The sequence below is a fragment of the Equus asinus genome, chromosome 15 (assembly GCF_041296235.1).
Source record: "Equus asinus isolate D_3611 breed Donkey chromosome 15, EquAss-T2T_v2, whole genome shotgun sequence".
Classification (NCBI taxonomy): Eukaryota; Metazoa; Chordata; class Mammalia; order Perissodactyla; family Equidae; genus Equus; species Equus asinus.
Genome location: NC_091804.1, coordinates 22,905,840 through 22,918,183, shown reverse-complemented (window position 1 = coordinate 22,918,183; position 12,344 = coordinate 22,905,840). Strand labels below are relative to the sequence as shown.

The window sequence follows — 12,344 nt, the reverse complement described above, 5'->3', positions numbered from 1 at the left end:
TGGTGAGAATGTTAAATGGTACAATCACTCTGGAAAATAGTTTGGCAGTTTCTTTTTAAAAAACTAAATATATACTGACCATACTACGCAGCAAATGCACTCTCGGACATTTATTCCAGAGAAAGAAATATTTAGCTCCAAAAACTTTTAGATGCATGTTCATAGCAGCTTTAATCACTTTTTAAGGGATTCTGTTTTTAAAAAAGACATTTTTTAAGGCTGGTTTTAGGTTCACAGCAAAATTGAGAAGAAAGTACAGAGATTTGCCATCTACCCTCTACCCCTACACACGAATAGCCTCCCCATTATCAAGATCTTTCACCAGAATGGTACGTTTGTTACGACTGATGAACCTATATCGACACGTCATTATCACCCAAAGTTCATAGTTTACGTTAAGGCTCACTCTTGGGGTTGTCCACTCCATGGGTTTGTACAAATGTATAATGACGTGTATCCATCATTACAGTATCATATAGAGTATTTTCACTGCCCCCCAAATCTTCTGTGCTCTGCCTGTTCACCTCTCCCCCAACTCCAATTCCTGGCAACCACTGATCTTTTTATCGTCTCTATAGTTTTGCCTTTTCCACAATGTCATATAGTTGAAATCGTAAAGTATGTGACCTTCTCAGATTGACTTCTTTCTCTTAGTAATATGCATTTAAGTTTCCTCCATGTCTGTTCACGGCTTGATAGCTCATTCCTTTTTAGCGTTGAATGATATTCCATTGTCTGGATGGACCACAGTTTATTTACCCATTCACCTACTGAAGGGCATCTTGGTTGCTTCCAAATTTTTGACTGTTATGATAAAGCTACTATAAACATCTGTGTGTAGATTTTTGTGGGGACGTAAGTTTTCGAGTCCTTCAGGTAAATATCAAGGAACGCAAAGGCTGGATTGTATGGTAAGAATATGTTTAGTTTTGTAAGAAACTGCCAAACTGTCTTTCAAAGTGGAGGTACCATTTTTCATTCCCACCAGCAGTGAATGAGAGTTCCTGTTGTTCCACATCTTCGCCAGGCGTTGGTGTTTTCAGTGTTGCAGATTTTGGTCATTCTAATCGGTGTGCTGTGGTATCTCATTACTGTTTTAGCCCTTCAGGTTTTTGCTATGCTCCCTGACCTGTTAGATCTATGTTACTGCTACATGGAAAGTAACTCTTTGTATTTTCCTTTGCTCAGGCAGACGTCAAATCCTTCAGTGCATGGGTAACATGGGAATCTGTAGACCCTCTTGCAAAAAGAATGAACAGCCCTACCTCTACTGCAGAAATTATCAGTCATGCTGTCTCCAGTCCTACATGAGGATAAACCTTGCCGGCAGCGAGGAAAACACTGGCTGGAGCCAAGAAAACCGCTGGCCAAAAATTTCTTGAGTGCTAGTGACCACCACCCTCGTCATGCTGTCAATACCCCTCATTAAAATTCATGCACCTCCACCTTTGTCTGTCTTTCATCCATTGGAAATCATTGTGAGAGTCTGGGTTTTGCATGCTGAGATATCTGTCCCCTTCTGGATCCAGCCCTGTGAGAGAGAAGGCCAGAAAACTTGAGTGATAAGAAGAGAGAGTCTAGACAAACCAGGGAAAATGGGGAGAGGTACTTGAATTCACTGAGGGAGCGCTGAAGGGTTTAGGCAGAGCTTTTGCTTAATCTGTGCTATATAACGCTCAGAGGGGGACAAGAGCTAGTGGGATGGATGCATAGGACAGTGGATGGAAGTCTTGTAGACAAATATATCTTACTGCATGGAAGAACTTCCCAACCAGCCGTTATAATGTAGAATAGATTGTCTCATCAAGGTTTCAAGTTGTGAGGCTGGAGATCTGTTTGGTGATTTTTTTTTTTGAGGAAGATTAGCCCTGAGCTAACATCTGCCACCGATCCTCCTCTTTTCGCTGAGGAAGACTGGCCCTGAGCTAATATCTGTGCCCATCTTCCTCTACTTTATATGTGGGATGCCTGCCACAGCCTGGCTTGACAAACAGTGCATCGGTCCACGCCTGGAATGTGAACCAGTGAACCCTGGACCGCCAAAGCAGAACGTGTGAACTTAACCACTGTGCCACTGGGCTGGTCCCTGTTTGGTGATTATTGTGGAAGGAATTTAAACATTGGATGCTGTTGTTCTTTTTGATGATTGTTAAGGTCTTTTAGTTCCTGAAAATCTGGGAGGCTTGTGCCCCCAATTACAACCCACTCTAGCTTTTCAAGGTAAAATCCTAATTTTACTTTTTATGTTTACCTCCACTAATATCTTACTTCTTTCTCCATCTTTAGTTGCAAATTTTGTCAAAAGGAGAGTGGCTATACTTGCCAGTTATCTTCATTTCCCTGCCTTTCCTCAACGCGTTACAGTCTGCTGTTGTGCTGTTGAACTGGCCCTGGCCGAGTTCACCAGTGGACCTCCTTTTTGAAAGTTTCATGGCTGTTGCTCAACTTATATCTCACTCTGCCTCTTGGTAGCATTTCCAACCATGGTTCACTTCCTCCTTGAAAACCTTAACTTGGTTTGCTTCTGTGTCTTCACTCTTTCTTTCTTCTCCTCCAACTTTTGGGCCGCTCCTCCTCCATTATCTTTTGGAGTTCCTCTTCTGTCATTCCTTTGAGGCTTCTCTTCTCTGTGCAAATAAAAACTCTCCACATTCCTAGGAAAAGGCTGACAGTTCTATAGCCATGATGATAAGCAAATACCTTGAAAGGATTTAAACCTTTCTCATGGATCAGTGACAACTTGCTTCAGTGAACACACTTCTGAAAGCCAAATTCTCGGTGACAGAATTATGCTTTGAAAGTCAGCCAATCAGTGCTGGATTCACTTCGGTGCACACACGTCTAAGTTGTCTTCAACCTATCCCCACATCGCTTCCCAACACCACTCCCCCCAAATGCTTCCCCCAAGCATTATATAAGTTCATCACTTTGTTCTGCTTATTGAGCCTATGCCTGACCAGCATGGCTCTGTTTTCCTTAAGCAATCATTCAGCATTTTGGATTCACACATTGAGTGGGTTTCATCCTTTCACAATAATCTTCTCTTCTCCTTCCTTCTGTGCTGCCACCCGTCCTCTCACAACAACAAAGCTTATGATCTGGACCTCTATTTCTGGCAGAACGATGGTCTAAGCATGCAGATTAACCCTCCCATTGAAAATATATAAAACAACATTAAAATATACAAAAAAGCTTCTTAAGCATCCATGACCTTGCAAAAGAGTAAAGAATATTGAGTTCAAGAGAAACCACGTGCTTTTCTGGAGGCAGGAACTGAAGCTGGCTGTTGTCTTAGAAGCATTTGCTGAATCAGGTGGACCTGAGATTTGATTTCCATGGCTTTGGCCAGGGTGGGGGTAGGCAGGGGAGAGGAGACAGTGCCTAGGGACTGAAAAAATGTGAGTCTAAGAGGAGACCTCTACATAAATTTCAGTCCTGAAAGTGTTATATCTGCTGTGTAAGGAGAAAGCAGATACGGCATTCTTTCTCCTTCACCAGATGTTTTCAAGGAGAATTGCCTGGTCGTGAACCTTGGTGCTCCGTATATGGAGAAAAATCACCAGGAATTTACAATTTCAAGCTGGCTCTCACATAGTCTTTTAGCTAAACTCACAGTAAGTATATGGATGATCTGAAAAAAGATCAAGGCGATGATTTAGCCTAAAGTTGTCGTAAACTAGTAGCGCCAAAGATGTCTGACAGAAGCAAGAGAAGGAGGGAGACTTTAAGTCCAGGCTAAACTAAACTACTCAGATAAAGCTCCAAGGGAAATGCACAGAGCAGAGACCCAAATCACAAAGCACACAAGGAAGCAAGGCGCCACATGAATTAAGGCCTGCAGAAATGACAGACCAGAGATGCAGACTTTCAAAGATTTCAAATGTTAGAAGTATTAGTAATAATAATTTTAATAACAATTTGAAAAAAAGAAATTCATGAGATTTGAATTTTCCATCATCTATTGGGTATTAGCTGATCCCTCTGAAGAAGCCCCTCAACGTTAGGTAGAAACGGTATGTTCGAAACTGAGGCTGAAGAGATCTGGAAAGCATAAAGAACCTGCAGAAGCAGGTGGCTCAGATGCTGCTCCGTTGTCTCTCCATCACACACTAATGGTTTCATCAGGAATTCCCATGGTTAGCTAACAAAGGGTGAAAGAGCAAGGCCAGGTTTGTGGAGCAGTTTACACGATATGCTAGCGCAGACAAGAGTGCTGCATACAGCCTGATTTAGAGATGCCCTGAAATTAGACAGTGAGTAAGGAAAATCCGTTCAGTAGAAGGAGGGATGGTCTAAGATATGGATCTATAGTAATTCATGGACAGCGATGGGTTGACTGGCCAGTTGGTCAGGTTTTCAGAAAGAGCAAGACTTGTAACAATGAGGTGTGCAGTAGAATTATGTGGATGGACCTCTCTGGAAGAGGACAAGTTGTGAAGATATTTTTATGCCACTAAAGGGAGACAAATAAAACTCTCAGCAACCAGGTGGACAAAATGAACCATCTTTTCACCCAAAATTAAGAGGCCATCCCTACCCTTGGATGTTCGTGTGTGAGCAAGGCTTGGTCAAGGAAATCAGCCACAGAAGCCAGTCTTTCAAGAGCTTCCATTCCAAACTTGAAGTAATTGGGGCAAAAAGGAGTCTTCGTAGCTCACACCTGAGCCAGCCTGTTGCCTACAGTGAGCAATAATACAGTTGGCGCTCCATATCCACAGGTTCCGCATCCACGAAGTCAACCAATCGGGGACACGGAGGGACAACTAACGGACTTAAACGTCCACGGATTTTGGTATCCGTGGGGGTCCTGGAATCAGTCTCCTCCGCGGATACTGAGGAACGACTGTATGTGGCTTTAGGACCAAAGTTCACTAGTAGTCAATGGATGCTTTCACCGGAGGTGTCTGTTACAAAGAAGGCTTTCAGTGTCCTACAAGTTACTGTTATGAATGCAGGAATTTAGAATTTTTATTTATTTATTTTTTTGAATTATGATGAACTCTAATTTATTTATTTATTTATTTTTTCTGAGTTTTTAAAAATTGAGGTAACATTGTTTTGTAACATTATATACATTTCAGGTGAACACCATTATATTTCAGTTCCTGTGTTGACTACATCATGTTCACCACCCAAACACTAATTACCATCCATCATCACATATATGTGCCCTACCACCTGTTTGACCCTCCTCCCTCTCCTCTTCTCCCCTGGTAGTGACCATTTATACTGTCATCAAGGCACATCCCTTCCCGAAACAGTTGTTGAGAAGACAGAAGGACAAATGGAAAGCTAAGCATTAGAATACTTAACTAAGCAATTAAGCTGTGTATAGGTCACCAGCAAACAGAGGACACTAGAAATGGGTTAAAACTTGTCGTGGAAATAATTTGAAATTTCAAGAAAAGCACTGAGGTGTTTACCACTGGAAGTAGTGGAAATTTTTGGACTTCCTTATACAGCTATGTTTCTCTAGAATTACAGATCGATGGAGGGCAGGAGTGGGTCACTGGGGTATTTTCAGTGCTTTGTCTATATGATTTAGTCCATCACTCTAAGGACAGGGGTGAGACACAGCCGAGAGGAAGTCAAGAACTTTGATGGACTTCTGTGTTAGGGGTCAGAGTTCCCACTTCCGTGGCATAATTTTCATCTTCTTTGTTCGTGATGTCTATGTCAAATTTGACTGTAGTGGGCACTACTGTTACATAGTACTCAATAAAATTTGAAGGTGTAGTGATGGGAATTTTCTTGTTAATGGCCACTTGCTTGTTGTCTTTCTTGACTGAAACACAGCAGGCTTGATGCTTTTTACAGGTTGATTTGACCACTTCATCAGCTTTGCAGACTTTCCTGCAGTGTCCCCGCTTGTGCCAGCATCTTTTTCCACCCCTATAGGCTGAATGATAAAAGGAAAGACCACTGATTTTAGGTTACTGATGCTCTCAATTTTATAAGCATGACTGTGTATTTGACATCCCATAACAACTTCATGGGTTATAACTACACTATGGCTGTCAGGCTCCCAGCTCAGGCCTGGTAAATACCATGTTTCTAAAAATATCTGTCCCCTACCTCCTATCTGCCAATTTTTTAACTTTTCTGAGAGTAAGATGAACGTTACCATAAATGAAAAGAAACTTGCTAGTCACAAGGAATTGGAGCTAGTTATAATGAAGCTACCAGGGCCTGTGGGAAGCTACCCACATGAAGAGTGTTCGTCTTGTTGTCACTGTGATTATTTGCATTGTTTGTAGCCCATGTGGTTAAATTCCTTTGAATACATCCTATTGCAAAATATACGTTCAAATGAGTATATACAATATACCTGTGCAGTTTCAAGAATAATAATAAAATGAATACCCATGTACCCACATTCTGATTAAGAAATAGAAGATTACTGGAACCTTAGAATAGTGTAGGCATTCCTAGGTGAGATGCTTTGCTTGCTCAGGTGTTAGGCCAGTGCTTCTTAAACTTCATAATGTGTGTATGAATCACACAGAGGTCTTCTTAAAATGCAGATTCTGATTCAGCTGGTGGGGCAGGGTCTCAGTTTCCGCATTCCTAACATTCCTCTACGTGAGGCCAGTACTGCTAGTCCACGGACTACATTTTATATGGCAAGTTTTCGGGGTACAAAAAAACTCAGTAGCTTCTATGTGTTTAATATTATACCTTCTATGTTTACCAAACAGATGCCATAAACTTAGAATTAAAAATCTCATGTATTTGGAAATTAAATAATATGGTGAAAAATAAAACAAGTTGGAAGAGTAGTAATAAAGTCAGAAATAATGAAGTTGGAAGTAATGAAGTCAGAAAATTTATAGAAAGACTGTTTAGAAAAAAGAGGAAAATAAAAATAATATCCACAGTGAAATGGTGAAATGAAGACACAAGGCGTATTAAAAATAACAAGGGAATTATCAACAACTATACACTAATAAAATTGAAAACCTAGATGAAATGGGTAAATTCTTAAATATATTCCAGTTAAGGAGTTGAAATAGCATTGAAAAACTTCTTCTTCCAAAAAGCTTCAGCCCTGGATGATTTTTAAAATTTTGGTAAAATATTTATAACAAAATTTACCATCTTAACCATTTTTAGGTGAACAGTTCAGGAGAATTATGTACATTCATAGGGTTATGCTGACCATCACCACCATCCATCCACAGAACTCTTTTCATTGCAACCCTGAAACTCTGTACCCATTAAAAAATAACCCCTCCTCCCCAACTCCTGTGGTAACTACCATTCTACTTTCCTTTTCTATGAATCTGACTACTCTAAGTACCTCATATGAGTGGAATCATACAATATTTGTCCTTTTGTGACTGGCTTATCTCACTTAGCATCATGTCTTCAAAGTTTATCCACATTGTAGCATGTGTCAGAATTTCCTTCCTTTTTAAGGTTGACTAATGTTCCATTGCATGTATATGCCACATTTTGTTTGTCCAGTCATCTGTCAACGGACATTTGAGTTTCTTCCACCTTTCGGCTATTGTGAATAGTACTGCTACCCTAGACGATTTTAAAGGCGAGTTCCATTAATTTCACAGACGATCCAAATACTATCTTACATAAAATGTTGCAGAAAATAGGGGGTGGGGCGGGGGGAAAGAGGAAAGCTGCCTGCATCATTTTATGAGGCTAGTATAATCTTGATTCTAAAACCAGAAAATTATAGGCCCATTTTATTTATGAATATAGATTCAAAAATATCCTAAATAGGGACCAGCTCGGTGGCATAGCAGACCTATGCACTGTTTAACAAGCCATGCTGTGGTAGGTCCCGCATACAAAGGGGAGGAAGAAGTGCACGGATGTCAGCTCAGGGCCCACCTTCCTCAAAAAAAAAATCTTAAATAAAGTATTAGCCAACAGAATTCAACAGGGTATTAAAATACACCACGATCAGGTAGGGTTTAACTCCAAATGCAAAATACCATCCAATATTAGAAAAGCTATCAAAGAAATTCACCACCTTTACAGAGTTAAGGAGAAAAGTAATAGATTTGTCTTATTTGATGCAGAAAAATGATGAAATTTACTTATGAAACTTATGATGAAAACCTTAGGCAAAGCAGGAAAAGAGAGAATTTCCTTAATTTGGTGAAGGCTATGTATCAAATTCTAGAGCTAACATTATCTAATGGGGAAACTAACTCCCACTGAGGTCAGGAAAACAAAGATACTATCTATTATTGCTGTTATTTAAAATAAGAGTGGCAGATCTGGCCAAAGCTTAAAGGAAGAAAAACAAAACAAATGTACAAAGATTGGAAGGAAAGAGATAAAATTGTCACTCATTCTAGCAGTCATGATTATAACATAAAAAGGAACCAACAAATTATTATAATTAGTGAGTTCAGTAATTATGTCAGATGAAATATTAACTTACAAGAATCAATAGCACTTCTCTATACAACAACTAACTAGAAAATAAAATACATAGCATAGCTATGAAGCATCTTGTTTTAAACGAAGAATCCTCCAGACCTCTATGGGATACATTTTAAAACTTGAAGAGGAAGATGTGATCTTGGATGGAATGACTTAGTTCTTATAAAGATTCACTTTCCTTTAAATTAATCCATAAATTTAATGCAATTCTAATCAAAATCCCAGTGGGATTTTTTTGAGACTTGATTATTTTACTTTAAAATTTATAATGAAAAATAAAAGCCACTGATAGCCAAGATTACTTAAAAAAATCAAGACAAAAGTTTGCCTTTCTAGAGCCTGACAGACTATAAAGCCATGGTGTACAAAAACATACAGTATTGTCACAAGAACAATAGACCAACAGAACAGAATAGACAGCTGAAATAGATCCGCGCTTAAGTGGGCAACTTAATATGCAATAACAATGGCGCCATGAGTCAATGGAGAAAGCATAAATTATTTAGCATGCTGCATTGGGAAAATTGGCTCACTCCATGAGAAAAATAAGAGGGATTTACACATTCTATCTGGTGTCTTAAAGATCTACATGTGAAAGGCAAAGCTGAAAAGTTGTTAGAAAATAATGTCAGAGATTCCCTTTGAGACATAAGAATGGGGAAGAACTTCTTTCACAAAATCGCCAAGCACAACTCACAAGGCAAAAAATTGTTGAATTTGATAAGATCAGAATTAAGAATTTCTGTTCAGTGAAAGACACACCATGGACAAAGTTCATAAACAGAGAGATGACAGATTAGGGGGAAATATACCCGGTGACTAAAGCTGACTGGGGAATAATATCAAAAATAGATAAAGAACTCCTGCATATCAGCAAGGAAGCATCACTTGCCCAGTAGAAACAATGGGCAAAGGATATCTATAGGCAGTTAACAGAAGTGGAGTCACTTGTTTTTTCACTCAACAAATGTTTATTTGAGGCACTGTTCAAGATGCAAGAGGATACATCCATTAACAAAATAAGCCAAACTTCCTACTCTCATGGAGATTTCAGTCTTTTCAGGAGGCAATAAACGAGACAGTAAGAGAAGAAAGTAAAACATTTTTTTATGTTAGATACAGATAGATACAAATGATGAGCATTATGGAGAGTAGTGAAGCAGGGATGCGGGTAGGAAGTGTGCGATTAGAAGGGAAGTAGTAAAAGACCTCACTGAGAAGGAAGTGAGAGAGTGAGCTACCAGACTAACTGGGGGAAGAGTGTGCTAGGCAGAGGAGCAGCAAGTACAAAGGCCCAGAGGCACGATCTATTCCACCCAAAAAAAAGGTGGCTATGGTGACTGTAGAATAAATTAGGTAGAGAGGAATTGGAGAAATATAATGGAGGTTGAGATCACTTAGGGTCTTGCAGGTCATTGAAAGGAAGCCATTCATATATTTTGATCACGGGATAAGAGATGCAAATTAAAGCAACAATGTGATATTACTTTATACTGATCTGACTGGTAAAAAATAATGCTGAGTGTTGAAGGGATTAGGGAGATGTGGTGACCTCCTGCACTGTTGGTGAGAGGTATGCAGATTTCCCTCTCCCTATAAATATAACTGATTCTTATTCTTCTTTCTTAAATGTTAGGGTTGTCCAAGATAAAACATGAAGACTATGCTTCATTCATCGTCTCAACTACTCCTTCCAAGGGATGCCTCCAAATGTATGTCTCTTACCAGAACACTCAGACTTGAAACCCCAGAACATGGAATATTCCTTCACTCTCCACGTGCTCTTTGTTTCCATGATTCATGGATTGCTTTTACCAAAGCTTTCACATCTGTCTCTTTCCTAGTCTCAACACCCTCAACAGAGCTCAAAGCAGACACGATTGGCCCCATGTGGATCGTACAGAATTGTCCCTGATTGCCTCTGGAATTGCAACTGGAGAATTACTCAAAACCCTGAAAGCCAGCAATTTCTACCAGCAGAGTCCTAAAAGGCATATATGAGGGAGGAATTCATGGAGTAAAATATTTTACACCTACCTGTAACCTGGTCATTTGACTTGAAGGAATCTATTCTATGTAAATCCTCGTCCAAATATGTGAACACACTTGTACAAGTATGTTCACTGATGTGCTGTTAGAAAAGTAGGATATTCCCAAATGACCGTACGTAAATTATGGCTTATCCTACAGTGGAATTTTACAACTTTACAAAGAATGATGCAGATCTTTAGGTGGTGACATAGAAAGATGATCACAAAACATTATTAAGTGAAAGAAGAATGCTGTATAACTATGTATATAGTGTGCTTGCTTTTCTATAAAACAGAAATATTTAGATTCATTTTTATATGACTTTGTTCATACGTTGAAATATACCTTGACATATATAGAACAAAAGAGAGAGCAGGGTATTTTGAATAAGAAACTATTCCGGTCCTCTTCGGTAGCAATTTCAAAGTTCTGGCCATGACTTTAAATATACTTAAAAAAAGCAATGGTTATCAAAAGCCTACCTAGACTTTCCTTGTAGAAAGGAGAAAAAAGGTCAGTTCTATTTTTCACATGACAGCTCTGCAGATATTTTCTGACCTGTTCACCAAACTCAAGATTATGAGGAAAAAAACCCCAAAGGATCTCATTTAAAGCTGTAATAGGACTCTTAGGGCCAAGAAAACATAAGAAAGTGGGCTTTGGGAATCATTTTCAAGAGCTGGCACAAGCTGGAAAGAGAACTGAAGTGAGTCAAGCTTTCCTCTGGTTCTTTAGGTGGCAGCTTGGAATATAGATGAAGGACAGCTCTGGATGTTGGGGTCACCCTGTCTATTGTCCTTAAGAGACTTATCCTACACTTAGTTTCTACCTCTGCCAGGGACATGGTCCCAATGTAGGGGCCACAGGGCTACTCAAGATAGGGAGTTTAGCGACAACTGGAATTTCCATGGGCCACAGCCCATTCTATCTCCATTTTTGCAGCTTCCCTGGGTTCTGATTACCTGGGATCACTTGTGGTAGGAATACAAGGGCAGCAAGAGCCAGGATCAGGAGTTTCATGGTCCTTGGGAAGTAGGTGGCAGTGAATCCAGGAGTCCAGAACACTTTGTGCAGTGTGAATATCAACTACAGTTTTATTGGCCTCTCTAGGGTGGGGGCAGAGGGATGAGGCACTGAACTGGACAGAAATGTAAAAGCTAATCCATGCAGAACATCAGTCTATTGGCTGGTGAATCAAATGAGCATCTGATACACAGGCATCAGGAGGGCACACAGAGCATTATAAGTCACAGGCTTTTAGGAAGGGACTGCAGTTATGGAGAGGGAGGTCTTACACACTAGGACATCTTTCCTGGCTTACTCAGGCCTCTCACTGAGGTCCTGTCTTCTTTGCTCACAGTCCCTCTGACTCTAGCATAAGCTTACTTTTGGACTATTTACTTGTGTGTCTAAACCCACTGGAGTATGAGATTCCCGAGAGTAATGATCACATCTCTCATTTTTGAATCCCAAGACACAAAGCACATTCTCAGCGAAAATTTGTGGAAATAAAAGGTAATGAACACATATCTATCTATAGTCCAAATCCCTCACTTACACATGTACCCCCCAGGGGAAGTGACTTGCCCAAAATATTAGAGCTGGCTTGCTGCAGAATTTGAGGGAGATAATTTATAATAGGACTGAAAGGGGGATGTTAACTCAGAAATGCTCTCCACTCAAGGCAGCTCTGCAGTAACTTGGGATGCTACTTTTGACAAGGGCACCCTGGGGACAGTTGGAGGTCTGGGAGTCATCTGTGAAGGCCTTGACATTCAGATCTGCCTTTGGGATGCAGAACCCCCATGTGACCCCTGGAGTCAGCCTAGTCCTGCCTTGTTTTAGCTCCATATTCACCCTGTATCAACTCTTACTTCATCTTGTTTGCTTGGGGCTATATG

The 12,344-nt window shown here is 40.1% G+C and overlaps 1 protein-coding gene across 1 annotated transcript; it reads right to left on the bottom strand.

Moving 5' to 3' along the window:
• Positions 1-5,588: 5,588 nt before the first annotated feature.
• Positions 5,589-11,463, bottom strand: DEFB118 (defensin beta 118). The gene is made up of 2 exons (XM_014845098.1): positions 11,406-11,463; positions 5,589-5,899 (listed from the first exon to the last, which is right to left on the bottom strand). The coding sequence occupies exons 1-2, from the start codon at positions 11,461-11,463 to the stop codon at positions 5,589-5,591; spliced, it is 369 nt and encodes a 122-aa protein (XP_014700584.1).
• Between the last annotated feature and the right edge of the window lie 881 nt (positions 11,464-12,344).